The sequence below is a fragment of the Borostomias antarcticus genome (genome assembly GCF_949987555.1).
Source record: "Borostomias antarcticus genome assembly, chromosome: 2".
NCBI classification, from domain to species: domain Eukaryota; kingdom Metazoa; phylum Chordata; class Actinopteri; order Stomiiformes; family Stomiidae; genus Borostomias; species Borostomias antarcticus.
The window spans coordinates 2555597-2572804 of record NC_140235.1 but is presented as its reverse complement, the minus strand read 5'-3'; the positions used below and the strand labels follow the sequence as shown (position 1 = coordinate 2572804).

General features: G+C 43.9%; 2 protein-coding genes across 2 annotated transcripts; one reads left to right on the top strand and one right to left on the bottom strand.

Moving 5' to 3' along the window:
• The first annotated feature begins 880 nt into the window (after positions 1-880).
• On the top strand, positions 881-5584 carry cdk1 (cyclin dependent kinase 1). Its single transcript, XM_084451699.1, has 8 exons — positions 881-1000; positions 1472-1514; positions 2121-2277; positions 2513-2636; positions 3124-3294; positions 3429-3592; positions 4796-4937; positions 5270-5584. Exons 2-8 carry the CDS (start codon positions 1478-1480, stop codon positions 5381-5383), a joined length of 909 nt encoding a protein of 302 aa, XP_084307825.1. The 5' UTR covers positions 881-1000; positions 1472-1477; the 3' UTR covers positions 5384-5584.
• Positions 5585-8538: 2954 nt separating this feature from the next.
• tmem26a (transmembrane protein 26a) lies at positions 8539-13885 on the bottom strand (the record flags this gene model as incomplete). The annotated part of the gene is made up of 6 exons (XM_084461378.1): positions 8539-8825; positions 10469-10548; positions 10838-11046; positions 12312-12401; positions 12602-12698; positions 13692-13885. 6 exons carry the CDS (start codon positions 13883-13885, stop codon positions 8539-8541), a joined length of 957 nt encoding a protein of 318 aa, XP_084317504.1.
• Positions 13886-17208: the final 3323 nt, after the last annotated feature.

Here is a 17208-nt window from a genome sequence, read left to right as displayed (position 1 = left end):
CCACTTTTTTTTCTGATAGTGGACTTGATTCAAATGTTTAAAATGTTTTTTTGCTGTCTAATATATGGGTCTCGGACGTTCTGAGTCTGGGTTGGGGGGTGTGTGAGCCTGGGTTTCGGTGCCAAGAGTTATCTCCAATAAAATTACTGTAACCGACTGCTCCATCCTTTAGTTGTCACTGGACCGGAAGAGAACGATATCAGTCTCTTCATTGTCGATCCTGAACGTGCAGCCACAAGATGAATCAAAATGTTTCATGTGGATGGATGATGGTTTATCAGAACACACTTCACTGTGCATAGTTAATGCACCCAACAAAGCAGCAGTAATGCTATATTTAACTCTCATACAATTGTAGCCTAGCTTACAATTATTCTTTCTACAGGCTTAAATGTAAAACATGGTTTGCAGATGTTTATCAGTCTGTTACAGTAGTAGCCTACATTTTAAGCGGCGCAGTAAGAGATTTGGACCACCAGGCGGCAGTAGAGATTGCTCATAAACCAACACCTCTTACTTCCCCACAGTGGGTGTGGTTTTTGTGCATTGTTACTGTCAGGCAATGAGTGAGTATAAAGCATTCACAAATAAAATAAAAAACATTACCCATTGTAAAACATATTCGTATTGCTCACAGCCAAAAAACAGTGAGATGTGGAGTTCAAAAGTAAAGGTGACATGTTTGATTCCCGATACCGGCGCGCTTTGACCCCCTCATCCCGCTTTGAGCAGGGCTCCTCCCTTATACCTCCATGCCTCCTCCTGATTGGCGCTTTTGAAAGTCAGCGAGCGACGCGATTGGTTGGTTTTGAAAGGCAGCGGACGACGCGGCTAGTTCGAAAGAATGCATGTAGTATCTGAATAGTATTGAGTGAGTATCTGGATTAGTACTGTAGCCAGGTAGCCTGCAACAGAAACACACTCTTTCTTCCTCCAGTTGTGTTGGAAATACTCCACTAACGTTACAGTCAAGCTGCTACACAAAGAGACGGGACAGCAGGTATTTAGTATTATTGTTTTGTTGACTTTACAGGTGTTTAATGATGGTATTTTAAACGTAATAACTGAAAAGTGGACGGGTTGATTTGTTAGCTGGCTAGCTGGTCTAGTGCTAACCAGCATGAGGGGAAACTGCTGGACTATAAGCTAGATAAGTTAACAGCACGATATTTCACTCTTTGTTTAAGCAACTTGTCAACTAATAGTTGTGGAAAGTATTGCCATGCAATGACATTTTAATTTTTCAAATCTGTCTAATTTTTGCCTTGTCGTCATGTAACGTTAGTTAACTAACTAGGCAGGACGTTACTCAGACATCCGATCTACAATCAGTGTTGTTTTGCATTTTAACTTGATCCTAGACAGTATTATTGTACAATTTTAGAAGATGGCATAACGTAACTTTGAACGTCAGTTGTTGTCTAACGCTGGCGTGACTGTCCATGATGAAATGGCATCTCTTCTTTTTCAGGGAACAATGGACGATTACTTGAAAATTGAGAAAATCGGAGAGGGTAATGTTGTTATGTTCATAATGGGCTTGCAATCTACATTTAATTTACCAACTTTAGAGATTAAATGTCAAGCAATGTCTAAGCTGTCTATATACCCTCTGTGTATGTCTGTGTAGCCTCTACTAACGTCTGTTGTTGCTTTGCTGTCTGTATATCCGTTTTGTATGCATGTCTTGCTAGTTTGTGCTATGTACCCTAGTTATGTCTAAATTAATATTTGTCCTCCTCACTATCCTACTTGCTTGTACCATGGCATCTTATTCTGTTGTTGGTTTATTCATGTTTTTATCTACTTGTGCATACCTTTTACCTATCTATGCTCTGTGTTTGTATGTTTTACCATTTTATTTTACCCTTTCCCATTTTAGGAACCCTTTTTTAATTTTTACTTTTATTTAGACATGATGGCTGGGAACTACAGATGAAAAGTAGCCTTTTGACTAAATCTGGCTTATTTACATTTTGTTGTTTACTTATTTTGTTTATTAATAAATCATTATTTACTGTGCACTGTCACTGTTACTCTGTGCCTTTCTTTCTAGGCATTCCTTCATGCCTGGAAGAGTGTAAGTGTAGACAGTGAAGGATCTTTGCTCCTGTTTCCAGGTACCTATGGGGTTGTGTACAAGGGCAGACACAAGTCGACCGGCCAGGTGGTGGCTATGAAGAAGATCCGGCTGGAGAGTGAGGAGGAGGGAGTTCCCAGCACAGCAGTGAGGGAGATCTCTCTTCTGAAGGAGTTGAATCACCCCAATGTTGTACGGTAGGTGTGTGTGAGGTGGGGGGGGGGGTGTAGGTGTGTGTGTGTGTGTAAGGGGGCGGGGGGGCACTAATATCACTAACATGCCCAGGCAGCAAGAGAGGGATATCACGCTTAAGACAGGCATCGAAGCCTTTTGCGTGTAGTACAGGTTTAGTATTTTAAGTTGGATGTCCAGTTGTCCTCAGGAACTGATCTGCTGTGTGTGTGTGTGTGTGTGTGTGTGTGACTCCACCAGGCTCCTAGATGTGCTGATGCAGGAGTCCAGACTCTACCTCATTTTTGAGTTCCTGTCCATGGACCTGAAGAAGTACCTCGACTCCATTCCCTCTGGACAGTACATGGACCCCATGCTTGTCAAGGTATCGGCCCCACCATGACTAGACAGAATATTACAACTAGAATATAAATGAGTTTCATTCTCACAAATGAGATCCCAGCTGTCACTTTCATAGTGTTGATGCCAATCACCTCACCATCCTACAACAATAAGGACTGTTAGATTATCATACAAAATCCATGTGTGATAGTATAACAAAGCCACACAATTACTGTATACTGGATTCATAAGCATTACAGTTCATTTCTAATAGTAAAAAACACTCCAGATTCACCAGAGGGCCTCCTGAGTTGCCATACTATAAATAGAAAGTGATTTTGGTTCGTTACATGCCTCCACAGAGAAACAGTGTGTGTGTGTATGTGTCTGTGTGTGTGTTTGCGCACACAAATAAAGGTTTTTTCACATCTCAAACAATGAAGAATGAGTTGGATTGTGTGTCATACCTATGAGTTATACTCTTGCTAGCATATAAATGTGGATTTCCTGTTGCCTCTCTTCCTATCCAGAGCTACCTGTACCAGATCCTGGAGGGCATCCTCTTCTGTCACTGTCGGAGGGTCCTCCACCGGGACCTGAAGCCCCAGAACCTGCTCATTGACAACAAGGGGGTCATCAAGCTCGCCGACTTCGGGCTGGCCAGGGCCTTCGGCGTGCCTGTGCGGGTGTACACCCACGAGGTACGGTCACTTCACTGGGGGCTTCCGTGGCGGTGAGGTTTCTGGGAGCATGGGTCAGTGGTTGTGTTCCAGGACTGTCTGCGTTTTATTTTAAATGTTGGCTTGTGTGTGTGTGTGTGTGTGTGTAACGGCAGGTGGTGACGCTGTGGTACCGAGCCCCGGAGGTCCTGCTGGGTGCGGCCCGCTACTCCACCCCGGTAGACGTGTGGAGCATCGGGACCATCTTCGCAGAGCTGGCCACCAAGAAGCCGCTGTTCCACGGAGACTCTGAGATCGACCAGCTGTTCAGGATCTTCAGGTACGACGGAAGGAGCTGTTTTATATGAACATCGACTATTATACACCTGCCTGCTACAGCCATTCACCTGTCGGCTCACATGGGTTATGAATTAGATGGGTTACTTTTTGGTTAGTCTCGGAGCCAGACTCTAGTGAGGAGAGAGTCTGGACTTCAGACGCTTATAATTTGTAAAAGGAAGTAGAATTTGTAAAAGGAAGTTCTTTAAAAAAAAAAAAAAAAAAAAAAAAAAAAACTCATCACTTCCGGTCCGGACTGCCCGTTTTTTCTCCAACTTCCTTCAACAAAATTTCTGCGTCTGAATACCAGACGTAGTTGACAGTCCGGGCCGGAAGTCGACTCGTCTGGCTCGCGAGACTACTTTTTGGTAGGAGTTCTTATGTGTATCTGCTACTCAAGCCAATAGCAGTATGATAGGATCAGCGTAGTAGCAGGGTTTTTCCTGCATAGAGGAATTTTTGCGCCCCCCCCCCCCAAAGAGATTTGAGCCAGAGCCAAAGGAAAATCACCAGAGCTAAATGCAAAAAAATTGGGAATAAAAATAGCAATTCAAATCCTCTCCAAATGTGTTTGATAGCTTGTTTAAAGTGCAGCCCATCCCTCTTTCCTGCATTATCCATGGTTTGGACCACTAGTAATCAAGATCATTAATAGACAGGTTATCAGTATCTTAAACATTTTGTCTTCATGTCCATTTTGTGTCATGTCGGGAGATTTCGCGCGATTGTGAAAAGTGAGCTCAGTCAGAACGACAGTGAAGAATACAGGCCTGTATATGCTGGGAGGATACAGGCCTGTATATGCTGGTAGAATACAGGCCTGTATATGCTGGGAGGGTACAGGTCTGTATATGCTGGTAGGGTACAGGCCTGTATATGCTGGTAGAATACAGGCCTGTATATGCTGGTAGAATACAGGCCGGTATATGCTGGTAGGATACAGGTCTGTATATGCTGGTAGAATTTAGGCCTGTATATGCTGGTAGAATATAGGCCTGTATATGCTGGTAGAATATAGGCCTGTATATGCTGGTAGAATATAGGTCTGTATATGCTGGGAGGATACTCGGCATAAAACTGAGGTTTCCCCTCAAAATAGTGCGAGCATCACCCCCCAAAGACTCAATCTGAGCCAGCAAAAACCCTGAGTAGGAAGACCACCTTGATGCTCATTATTACTCAATTGTCACTCTGTTTTCCGCAGAACCTTGGGTACTCCGAACAATGACGTGTGGCCGGAGGTGGAGTCCCTGCCTGACTACAAGAACTCGTTCCCCAAGTGGAAGTCGGGGAACCTCTCTTCCATGGTGAAGAACCTGGACAAGAACGGCATCGACCTGCTCGCCGTAAGAACATCAATACAATAGAACCTTTTATGAACACGACTTTATAATTATGCGTCAGCCTGTCATAGATAATACAAACGTAAGGGGACGCATGACGCCTGTGCCATGTTGTCCCCTTAAACTGTGATTGACATGTTGTAATTTAATGTTATTTATTGCTTTATAAATGTTCTTAGCCGGTAGACAAACATACTCCAGGAGCTTGCTCGATCGCCTTGTTGAGAGGGGTCAGGGAAGAATTTTTACAACTCACTTATCTGGCCCCCGGTATGAAATGCGCTTTACAAATAAACCTTTGATTGATTGATGTTCTTTTTTTTAACTTTTTCTAGAAAATGCTGATCTACGACCCTCCCAAGAGGATCTCGGCCAGACAGGCGATGACCCACTCTTACTTTGACGACCTGGACAAATCCACTCTACCTGCCAACACCTTCAAGATGTGAACGCCACACGCCCATATTTAGACGACCTCTAATTGATCGCGAATTATGGAAGCGCATAGATGGGTTCGCTGATGACGTCACAATCGAGGTGTGTGGGCAGCTCGTGTTTTGTCTTGAAATAAGTAAGGTTTGTTTTTTGTTGAACTTATGTTTGCCGCTATGTTCTAAGGTTTGCCGATGGCTGCTCTCGCCTCAAAAACATTTCTCTCTGCCTTGAAGCTGCACGCACACCACGATAGCAACGTGGCCGGCAAACACAACTTTATCTGTGTTTTTTTTTGTCTGGTATTGTTTGATTCTTTGTCTTACCTTTGTCTTTTCAATGTGATGTGAATCCTTCTGTAAATAAACATTTCTGTAAAAAAGGTTTGGATCTGAAGTTAAATGTTCTAAAAGTTTGCTGTTTAACGCTATATATTTTCAATAATAGTGCACGTTTGAGATCCCAGTCATTTTGAATCTGTGTATCTCTATATGAGGAGATGCAAACAGCTACGCTTGGCGGGTTTAGGTGTCGGGACAGTGAGGAGTGGATGAGTTAGTGTGTGATAGACAGTGATAAACAGATGGTCCATCCAATCACCTGCTAAGCGTTTTTGAACGTGCTGCCCTTTTTCCAAATCAATCCGTATATTGCCATGGTGTTACAACGTACTAGAAATTTGCTTTCAGGCGAGGTGCATAACATTGAGACAACATTGGACGGTACAGGGATGAGACAGGGCAAAGGGCAGAAGTACAAAAAGCTAGTGCAAAAACGGATAAGCTAAAGAAAAGAACAATGTACCCAAAAGTAGTGCAGTCAGTGGATATACAGTGAGTATGCAGAGTGTAATGTTTGTGTGTTTATGTGTGAGTGCAGTGTGTCCTATACATTAAGTCATGTGCAAGTGTCTATTGACAGTCTCTCAGCGGTGGTGGAGTCTGGGGGGAGGGTCAGAGGGGGACACAAGCCTTGTTGAAGAGGTTGATGGCCGTGGGGAAGAAGCTGCCTCTGTCGTGCAGACGTGGTCCTGATGGACCGCAGCCTCCTGCCTGAGGGGAGGGGCACGAAGAGATTATGGCCGGGGTGGGAGGGGTCGGCTGCAGTCTTCCTGGCCCGCTTCAGGGTCCTGGAGTTGTGCAGGACCAGGAGGGGGGGCAGGTTGGACCAGGAGGGAGGGGCAGGTTGGACCAGGAGGGAGGGTAGGTTGGACCATGAGGGAGGGAAGGTTGGACCAGGAGGGAGGGTAGGTTAGACCAGGAGGGAGGGCAGGTTGCACCTTCTTGGATGGGATGACGCGCTGCAGTCTGGCCCTGTCCTCGGCTGTAGCGGTGGAGAACCAGATGGTGATGGAGGAGGTGAGGATGGACTCAATGGTGTTTAGTTCCCATTTGAGATCCCAGGAGATGGGGGTGTCCAGGCAGCAGAAGGAATCAACAGCGCACAGGGGTGTCATCACACTGGGGTTTCTTCCTGAAGTCTACAATCATCTCCAGCCATCAGGTCACCTTTTCATGCTATGATGGCCAGAACAGTTACCCAAACAAAATCGTAGTATGTTTTAAAACTACACGGCAATAAATGTTTATTATTCTGTTACATGCTGTTTGTTTATTTCCATGCATGCAGTTCCATTCTGAAACAACAGAGGGCACTATTCCTGCAGGGCTAAATCTAGCTCATAACTTAAGCACGCCGTGGGCTCAGTGAGTAGTGAGAGAATGTAAACTTTCTGGGTGAAGTCACTCCCAAGGAAAACTCCAGTTTCTCTGCTACAGCAGTCTATCACGAGTCTTTGACACGAGTTGGGGTAATAGAAGGCAATCCTTTGTGTTCATACAAATTCCCACACAGATATGTAGAGATATAGATGTGTTGTGAATTAAATTGACATCGCACATGGGTTTCACAAAAAGTTTATTCTATGATTCAGACTTTGTGTGTTCTCACTACTGAGTTAAAACGTCCCCTGAGTACAGACTTGCAGGAAAGCAATGAGTCACAGTGGAGTGATGTCAGTGTGTGTGTGGGAGAGCATGAATAGCGCTGTAGCTGTCACTGGCATTTCTGATGTGCCTTTCTCTTCACAGCTTTGTCTATTGTGTACTTGGCTGTCACTCATTGTTCATAAATGGCAATTTGGCGAAAACAAAATGGTTCCCAAATAGCAGGCTTACAATTCTAGAACAATAAGCCTCCCCTTAATAAGGAGCTGTATTCATAATGTGTACCGTCTGGAATCCATACAATTTGATCTTCATATGAATAGGTCATATCAGTTGACTAGTCTAAATAGGACATTACATCCTCACAATATTCAGAGATATGTCTTATGTAACATTAAAAAGAATGCAATTTCAAAAACAAAAAAAATGTAAAAAGTATAATGAAATAATGTAGCGTACAGCAAAATAAACAAATGTAATGACACAATACAACCTTTGGCTGTGGTCAGATGACAATGTGCAACAAACAGAACATCCAACCTAAAGTGAAAACATTCACATTGAAAACAGATTCAAACAGTTAACAGAGATTCATAGCATTCGACTGCAGAGAATGTATAAAGGCTCAAAACTGGCAGTCATAATCACCTGATCATTTTCACTGTAAAGCATTGTGTGCATTTAAGGAAAGGGCATGAGTCACCATACAATAACATGCATCTGAGAGGAATAAAATAACTATTTTTTTTCATGTTTTAACAAGTCATGATGATCAGTGATCACAGAATCCATGTTGACCTTGTGCTTTTTAGCAAATTGTTTTCACATCATGATTCAACTTCCTCCAAAACGATTTTCAAGAGCGGATTGAGAGCAGGAACCATGTTCCTCTCCAGCCCACCTCCTTCTCCACCCTCCCCCCCCCCTCCCCTAACTCCCATTCCTCCTCCCCCTTCCACCCAAATGCCCAAGTCACATTTCTGAAATACGGTCAGACACTTGGGATGTACTTGATTTGTCTTACCCAATGCAATAAAACCAATGGACCAGTCTCAAAAGTTCCAACTATGAGTCAAATCAAACGCACTATTAATGAAGTGATCTGTGTTCCCCTGGTTTGGCCCAACCTGGTTGTTTTAACTCTCCTAGACAGGGCGATGTGGAAAGAAAGGATTTGGCTCTTTAGTGGGACATAAATATAAAGCTCCTCTCCTCCCTCCCTCCAATCAGGGGGTAGCACCGCTGCTGCTCGGGGGCCTCGAGGCCCGATAGTCCTGACAAATGACCACAAGCCGGTACAAGTTCAAGATGACCACCAGGAAGTTCTTGATGGCAAAGAAGATCAGCATCTGGTGGAAGACGTTGAAAAAGGTCATGATGGTGAGGCGGACCACCAGGAAGGGCCCGTCGTGGATGAAGAGGCTCTCCACGACCGTCCAGAGATCTGTGCTGTGTCTGGTCATCAGGGAAGCCCCTTGGCCCGCGGCGTCTGTCTGTGGTTTGGAGTTCACCACTGGACACACACACACACACACACACACAGAACACACTTACTGTACATGGTTGTAGATAAAAGACCATGAGCCCTAAAACATTTTAATATTTTATACTTATCAAAATAAAAAAGGGTACAGTATGTAATGTTGTTGTAATGTAAAAAGGAAATGATTCCTATATGTACTTTCTCAGACTGTTTTGTTGTGTTCAATTAGTGGTTACTTATTTCAGGTGATAAATAATTGAATACACTAGGATGGATATGTTTCTAAGGCGATTAGGGAGAAGGAATGGCCGCTTTCTGATCTTAAGCAGCTGACAATAGTCAAGCCACAGCTTTTGTATAATGAATTTCAGGAGGTGAGGTTTGGCAGCTGGCCTAACCATAACTCCTATCAGCCAAGCACTGAGAGCTGGACGCAGGACTCATCTGTTTAAATATTTGATAGATGAAACCAAGTCTCTGTACACAAATAAAAGACGGTTGTTGAGTAAGTCCTCATGCCTGCGCTCTTCCTGGCTTGAGCGATGATAAAACAGCACTTTTGTGTTGTTGTGATGTTTCTAATTGATCTCAGATGATATTGCTGGAAGTGAGCACAGGGAATTGAAACAGATTCATGGATAAATAATTCAACACTAATGATAAAAAAAATCATCAGCTGAGCTCGTTAACATCATGTTCAGGTATTGTTGGTTTTCGAAATGTTCTTAAACATATTCCATATTGTATTGAAGAAATAATTATTAAAATATGGATAAGAAAAACACCACAAATGCACAAGATATTTTTCTGCTGCTAAATGCTTAAAGGATAGGTTTGGAATTGAGCATTATAAGCCATGTTAAAAGGTTATTTACAATCATATACAACGGCTGATATCATACATTGTGGCAATTTTTTTGCCAGAACATCAACGGGCACGAATGACTTCTCGGTGAGTTTCCTGTCTTTGAAAACCAGAGTTAATGGTGTTTTTGAGGGATTTTGTCTAGATGCACCTATGGATCCATTGAGTATGTTAGCGACGACGGGCTAAATCTCGAGAGAGCACCGTTTGACGAAACTTTGATATCGGCCGTTGTATGCGATCGTAAATAACCTTATAACATGGCTTATACTGTAATGCTACATTCCGAACCTGTCCTGTAAGTCCTCAACCCATAAGAGTCTCGAGGAGATTCTCTCTGGTTGTTTGGCAACAACAGACAAGGTGTGGTCGCCTCAATGAACATCTGTGAATTAGAATGGGAAACATGCATGAAGAATGCACAACACGAAAATTAGCGCCAAGAACCCTCCATATTAATAATGACACAGCCCTGGCTTTTGACCAGGAAGTCAGGAAGATATGGTTACAGTTCCCAGAGCATTAGGAGATGGAGTATAGGGGTAGTATAGTATTAGGAGATGGAGTATAGGGGTAGTATAGTATTAGGAGATGGAGTATAGGGGTAGTATAGTATTAGGAGATGGTGTATAGGGGTAGTATAGTATTAGGAGATGGAGTATAGGGATAGTATAGTATTAGGAGATGGAGTATAGGGGTAGTATAGTATTAGGAGATGGAGTATAGGGGTAGTATAGTATTAGGAGATGGAGTATAGGGGTAGTATAGTATTAGGAGATGGAGTATAGGGGTACAGACTGACACTCACCAGCCAGATGGAAGGGGAATTGTAACATGCTCCAGGTCCACACAGCGAGGATTATATAGACCAGCTGAGGACTTTGATCTCTGTGGGACACAGCTGGGTTAACGCACTCTAGCTCAGTTCCATGGTGTTCATGGTGATACGAGAGAAAGGTGTCTTGGTTGTTCAAAGCTACACTATCATCACTATAGCAATAACCCTTTCCTTAGAGTATTATGATTAATAGTATAATTAATAGTAATTAGTTATTACACAGTATTTAAGACGCTGTTAAGCTATCTATGAGGTGACAGGCGGAATGGTGACACTGATGGCACTTTTAAAATGGCTTTGTAGTGGCAAGTCAACAGAACATGAGACAAGAAAACCCACTTGGCTTCGGTCAGCGGCTCACTGGTGAACTCTAGGATGTCCGCTGCCGTGCCCACGAAGATGAGCAGGAGCTGGGAGAGCTCGTCCCTCGTGACCCCGCCCCCGATGGGGAGGATCCACTTCCCCAAGATGAGGAGGATGAGCAGGATCTGATGGAGGGCCAGGATCCATTCGTCGGGACAAACTTTGGACAGTTGCTCGAGACCACCCTCAGGATCGCCAAGAGAGAAGACAGTCAGTCAAAGCGCAGAGAGGAAGCCTAGTCATAGTCAGAATTACTTTTATTTTAACACTTTTAAATAAAACACTTTTATTAAAAGTGTCACCAAATGACACCGGTTTAGGGCGTACTGGGCGCAGACTCTAAAGAACAGAAACACATAAAGGTGACATGACAAGACGAGAAAGGACAACATAATAAACATGGGGGAAACCAACATTCCTAACTGCACACATTTAAGACAAACATTCATACTACGTAAAAACACAATAGAAACATCTCAGTAGCCCAGTTCACGACAGTAGTGGGTTTTAAACAGTCTTGAAAGTCTGTAGGTCAGCGGCTGACTTGATGGTCAGTGGGAGGTCGTTCCACAGCCGTGGAGCTGCCACTGCGAAGGCTCGATCTCCCCTTGTTACCAGCCTTGACCGGGGGGAAACATGCCCCCAAACCAGCCTACGAACATGCATCTAGTAGGTGGATGGTCTATAATTCTGGAGAGGGAAAGTTCTAGAGAGGGAAAATGCTAACCGCTAACCTGACGCGCCAGATGGTTTGCTTTGCATAACCATCTGGGAACTCTCCATTGGAAACTGTTTGAAAAAGGGCGGCGCTTTCAAAAATACTTGGCAGGTGATTGGATCATAAACCATCTGTCTTATCACCGTCTATCTCCCTTAAACCTCAACCGCTCCTCTCTACCGCCACACCTAAACCCGCCCAGCGACAGGTCGTCAGAGAGCGCTGATTGGATCGTTTTATGATCCGGAACCAGACTGACTTGCGACAGAAACAGAACGTGATCTCGCGAGATCAGGATGGTCTAGGAAAATGCAGTTACAGTATATCTACAGTATAAAAGCATATATATACTATATATTACAGTATAAAAGCACTCAGGGACTAGAGGCAAGCGCTCTATACCTCAGGGGACTGCGTTGAAATAGTCTGTCATAGTTGTGTAGGAGAGAGTGACACATTAACTCTTGATCATAGGGAAAGATCACACGGTCCCATGAATCTTTTCTTAGGTTTTCAAAAACATGAGAGCAGATTTATTTGAGGTCACAGTTTCAAGTGAGTTTCACAGAAAACAGTTGCGCTGAACCAGAGTTCATTTCCTGAGTCATGAGACGGAGTGATTCATTTTAACTATTTGCGGTGGTGATGGTATTGAATGTTAAGCTTTCCTGGCTGTTCTACACCATTTACAAAATGAGTGCCTTACATTTTGTAAACTTTACTTTTATTTACCTTTAGGTAGCTTTCGTAGCTGATGTTCCCCATTGTGTCATTCAGAGTAACCATGTTTTTCACGGTTTCCCATGAGTCTAGTTTCTTGCACTGAAAGAACATGACTGAAGTCAGCTGGTTCAAGTCCAATGTTAAACGTCCGCATGCACAATCCTGTCATACACAATATGAAACTAGACTTCATCAGTAATCAGAATCATCAAGTGGACAGACTTCCATGACGTTTCTGTGGTGGCATGCCTGCATATGAACTTTGGGAAGGCGAGACGTCTCCTGCTTAGTTCCTGTACCTGAGGGTTGCTGGATTTGTTCTGCTGCTGATGTAGTTCTAGAATCCAAACGGATGGAATGATGCTGATGAGGAAAAGCAAGATGGTGGGAGAGAACCTGGAGTGAAGAACAGGAAAATAACTCAACAAGCTTGTCTCTAAACCCCCACCCCACCCCACTCATATCTGTAAGTCTCTCTCTCTGTCTCTCTGTGTCTCTCTCTCTCTGTCTCTCTCTCTGTGTCTCTCTCTGTATCTCTCTCTCTGTCTCTCTTTTTCTCTCTCTCTCTCTGTCTCTCTCTGTATCTCTCTCTGTCTCTCTCTCTCTGTGTGTGTGTGTGTCTCTCTCTCTCTCTCTCTGTCTCTCTCTCTCTCTCTCTCTGTCTGTCTCTCTCTCTCTCTTTCTCTCCATCCTTCATTATTCTCCATAGGTATTGTGTGTTTGTGGGATGCAGCTGTGCAAAGCGAATCTTCAGTCACATTAGATGCAAATGGAAAAAGCTTAATAACACATTTTCAATAGAGCAGAACATAATAGAAGCAAATAAACAATCAGGGGATGCATAAAACAAATAGATCTGCAAAATCTATAGGGCAGGATGCCCCTAGGTTTGCAGTTTCTGTGGTCATGTCTGCTTTATCAAGTAGGCCTGACCATAAAACTTGACATAAGGCAATGCTTGATGAGCAAAACAGCTTCTATTCCACAGGGTAAGAAAGCTCTCACCCAGAGAGAGTGAGATGGGGCAGACAGACAGTCTTGGGAGGGACACTGGCGATCACCCCATTCTATTTTGTTCTGGGATAACAATGCAGCAGGATACAGAAATGTGTAGGGGTGGGGGTTGGAATGGGGGAGGGGGTTCAGTGATTTTTCTTTAAGAGAAAATAAGTGGGTCATAAAGTAATGGAGAAAAAATAAAGAAAAAAAACTAGACTGCATCTTTATCGACTTAAATAAGCTGCTGCAATTCATGTCAGGGTAAATTATATAATTGAAGAATACAAATATCAAATAAGTAGGCTAATTATATTTAATATTATATTCTAACAATAAATAATTGTTTCTGATGCACAATCATAACATGCATGCATTAGGCCTATAACTTACCATTTGTAATCTTGACCTTTTCGCCTTTTTAAGGTAATTATCAGTTCAATAACGAGAGGCAAGAAGAGGAACGTCAAAAACCAGTACATGTCATCACTTTTGACCCATGTCACTCTCCATACTCCGACTAGTGATATCAGAATAAACAGAGCTCTAGTGATAATCGCGCATGTAAATTTGACCAGGAACATCATGTTTGTAAAATAATGTTAACAGGACTAGCTGTAAAAGAAAAATTAATCAGGGTTCAAATTCCAGTCGACCGGCAACGAGTATTTCGCACAAGTAGGCTACAAGTTTGCTCCGCCCCGAGAAAAAAAGTGTAACAAAAAAAAACAGAAAGAAAGAAAAAGATTAGATATAAATCCAGTCCAAACAGGGAACTTTTTCAGTATTCCTCTATTGTTAATAGTTCTATATCGCACTTTGTATAGCGCATTTCACAGCAGCAGCACAATGTGCTTTACAGAGAGCAATGGCAGGATGGGCATTGGTCCTACCCCTAAATATTCAAGAGGAAAGCTAAAAACCAGTTCACCCAAGGGCTGATAGATGAGCTGTAAAAATTCTTCCCCGACCTCCCCGACAAGACAATCGAGCAACCGTTTGTATATTTGCATACTGTATACAGAGCAGTAAACATGGGATAAACACTTAATAGGAGAGACATGACTAGAGTAGATAAATAGTTACATAAATAGTTGCCTACATGGTAGGCCATGTTGTGTAAGCTATCCCTGTTGTCCACAATAGGATATTTAAGTGAATCATATAACAAAGCACAATAAGCTCTTAGCAGACAGACTCCTAAAGAATGTAGAGTAAACTAGGTATAGCCGCTAAGCAGAAGTGGGGAGACAGAAAGCAGAGAGCCAAGAGTAAAAACTTGACTTGATAAGGACAGCTGGCGACACAGAGTGAGATGGAGCTGGACACGAGGATGATGGCATGACGGAGAGATAGGCTAAATGATCAATTCTGATATGAAGTTAGTGGACAGTTAGTGGTTAGTAGGACTCCTACATTAAGAAATGAATTGTAGTTCATTGATTGTAATAATTCAAATCACATAGCCCATAGCCTATCATTTTATCTTTCTGCAGAGTGCACTTCAGACTCAATTGAGTCAATTTTTACCAATTTTACCTTTGTACAGGTGATAGTCAACTATTCAAAGCTCTACTTGAGAAGTAGAAATCTTTAAAAGATTCCATATCTCTAATAGGTCAATTGGGCTGTCCAATTGTTAGAAATTATTGTGTATAAAACAAAATAAATATAGCTAGTATATAGCTTGAATAAGCAGGCAAAGATTTGATAGCAAAGCTGTTTGCCTCACAGTGTAAACAAAAGTGAGTTTAAGGGATGAGTCAACCGAGTTTGATTGGCTAAACTCACTCTGGGCTTTGTGGCAGCGCAGGATGCAGCCACTTTGTGTTTCTCTCCCTTGACCGCACCAGCTTACAGTATTATGGGAGCAGCTTGTTGATGTTGCTGAGTGCGAGTCTGGATGAGTAGGCGTCAACCGAGGGTTCGAGGCAGTTATTGGGCACGCCATCAACATCAGCCAGCTGCATTACCATATAGGGCCCTCTCCATAAAGTCAGATATGAGCAGGATCATCTAGTGTAAGCCAGACCTGTCCATTCTTGTATGGTGTGTTACGGCGCCGCTCCCACACTCATCCCCTCCTTCTCTGAGTGTCGTGGCTTTCTCCTACAGTGCGACTACATCTTCCGCCACCAACCGAGCATGTACTGGTCGGACGCTGCACGTGTCGGATACGTCGCCACTCTCACCAGCGGGGACGCTCTGAAGTGGGTCCAGGCGGCCCTCGGTCCGAACAGCCTCCTCTGCGATGACTATGCTGCGTTTGAGGCGGAGTTCAGATTGGTTTTCGACCACGCCACCGACGGTCAGGACATCAACGCCCGCCTCACCACCATCCAGCAAGGCAACGGCTCCGTGGCCGCGTACGCCACCGAGTTCCTCCTGCACAAGGTGTTCCTCGTTACATCAGCATACTGTGGCTTCCACTCTATTTCCCCACATTGGGTTGAAACTCAGGTCCTCTGAATTACGAACACCTGTGACCACCTCTCAGAAACACTGCTTCATAAGAATATAATTATAATTATATAATAATAATAACAGGACCTTGACTATTTTATTAGCCACATGGCAGGGATGTACACACAAATGCACAAACTACACACAACACACAAATATGTATCTGTGGCCGCCGGTGGAATTTATCCTCTGCATCCCTCCTATCCAGGGGCAGAGTAGTGGGCAGCCTCGTCAGTGGCGCCCCTGGACCAAGTCCAAGTGCTCATCCCAAGTCCTGGTCAGGGACAGGACTGAAGAGCATCTGTTCTTCTGCATCTTTTTCATATTGGGGTTCTATGTGGAGGGAACCCGAGTGAGCACGGGGAGAACATCCAACTCCACACAGAACGGTCCGGCAGATAGATGTGGGAATCGAACCCAGGACCTTCTTGCTGAGGTGACGGTGTTACGCACCGAGCCACCGTGCCACGAATGAGCAATTTGGTTCAGTGTCTTGCTCAAGGACACTTCGCCACACTGCCAGGATCTGGGATCGAGCTGGAGACCTTACGATATTATTTGTTGCACTATAGCTTCCGACCAGCAGTGGCCGATAGCGAGCGCTGTGATTTCTGGGCGCACTACACGTGGCAGAAATAGTGGCCCTCATTTACTAAGCAAACATACAACAGAAAACTGGGCATAATTTCCATGCCAAGTTCGGCATCTGGAAGTTTTTGCATAATCCCACTAACAAATAAACAAACCAAGAAACAGCTTGTGGACCCACCCCGTGATTCGGATCCACTCCAAAATGTAATGGGTTAGTCATGCTACACCCCTCCACCGAGTTGGAGGCGAATGGCCATCCGTGATTGGGCGGCCCCTGGAACTCCAAGTTCTAAGTTGGCCCATGTTACACCCTTCCACTGAGTTTCATGAAAATCTGTCTGGCAGTTTTTGATAATCCTGCTAACCAACAAACAAACCAACGGCTCGTGGACCCACCCCTGACCTGTCGGGAATGGCCGGCCATGTTTGGTCGGCTCATGGACTCGCCCCTAAATTCGATCCGCTCCAAAATTGAATGGGTTCTAGGTTGACCCATGCTACACCCTTCCACCAGGTTTTATGAGAACCAGTGCAGTAGTTTTTGCGCTGGGGTGGAGCTCATTCAGTCTCGAGTGCGATCCTCAAAGCATGTACACTACCTGAACTATGATCGCTGAAGTTGAGAGATCTGCAGTCAAATCACACCCTGAGACCCACAGACTCCACACCTAATGCCGGGCTCACACTACAGGATATTTAAAATCCTAACCAATTTCGAAATCGGGTTACATCACGCACATAAGGAGAATCTTAACAGATATTCTTCTTGCACATCTCAAACAAGCACACACAGCAAGATTTGAAAATAACGGCTCATCACACACTACAGGATCTTATCGTGCCCGAGGGAGCAATG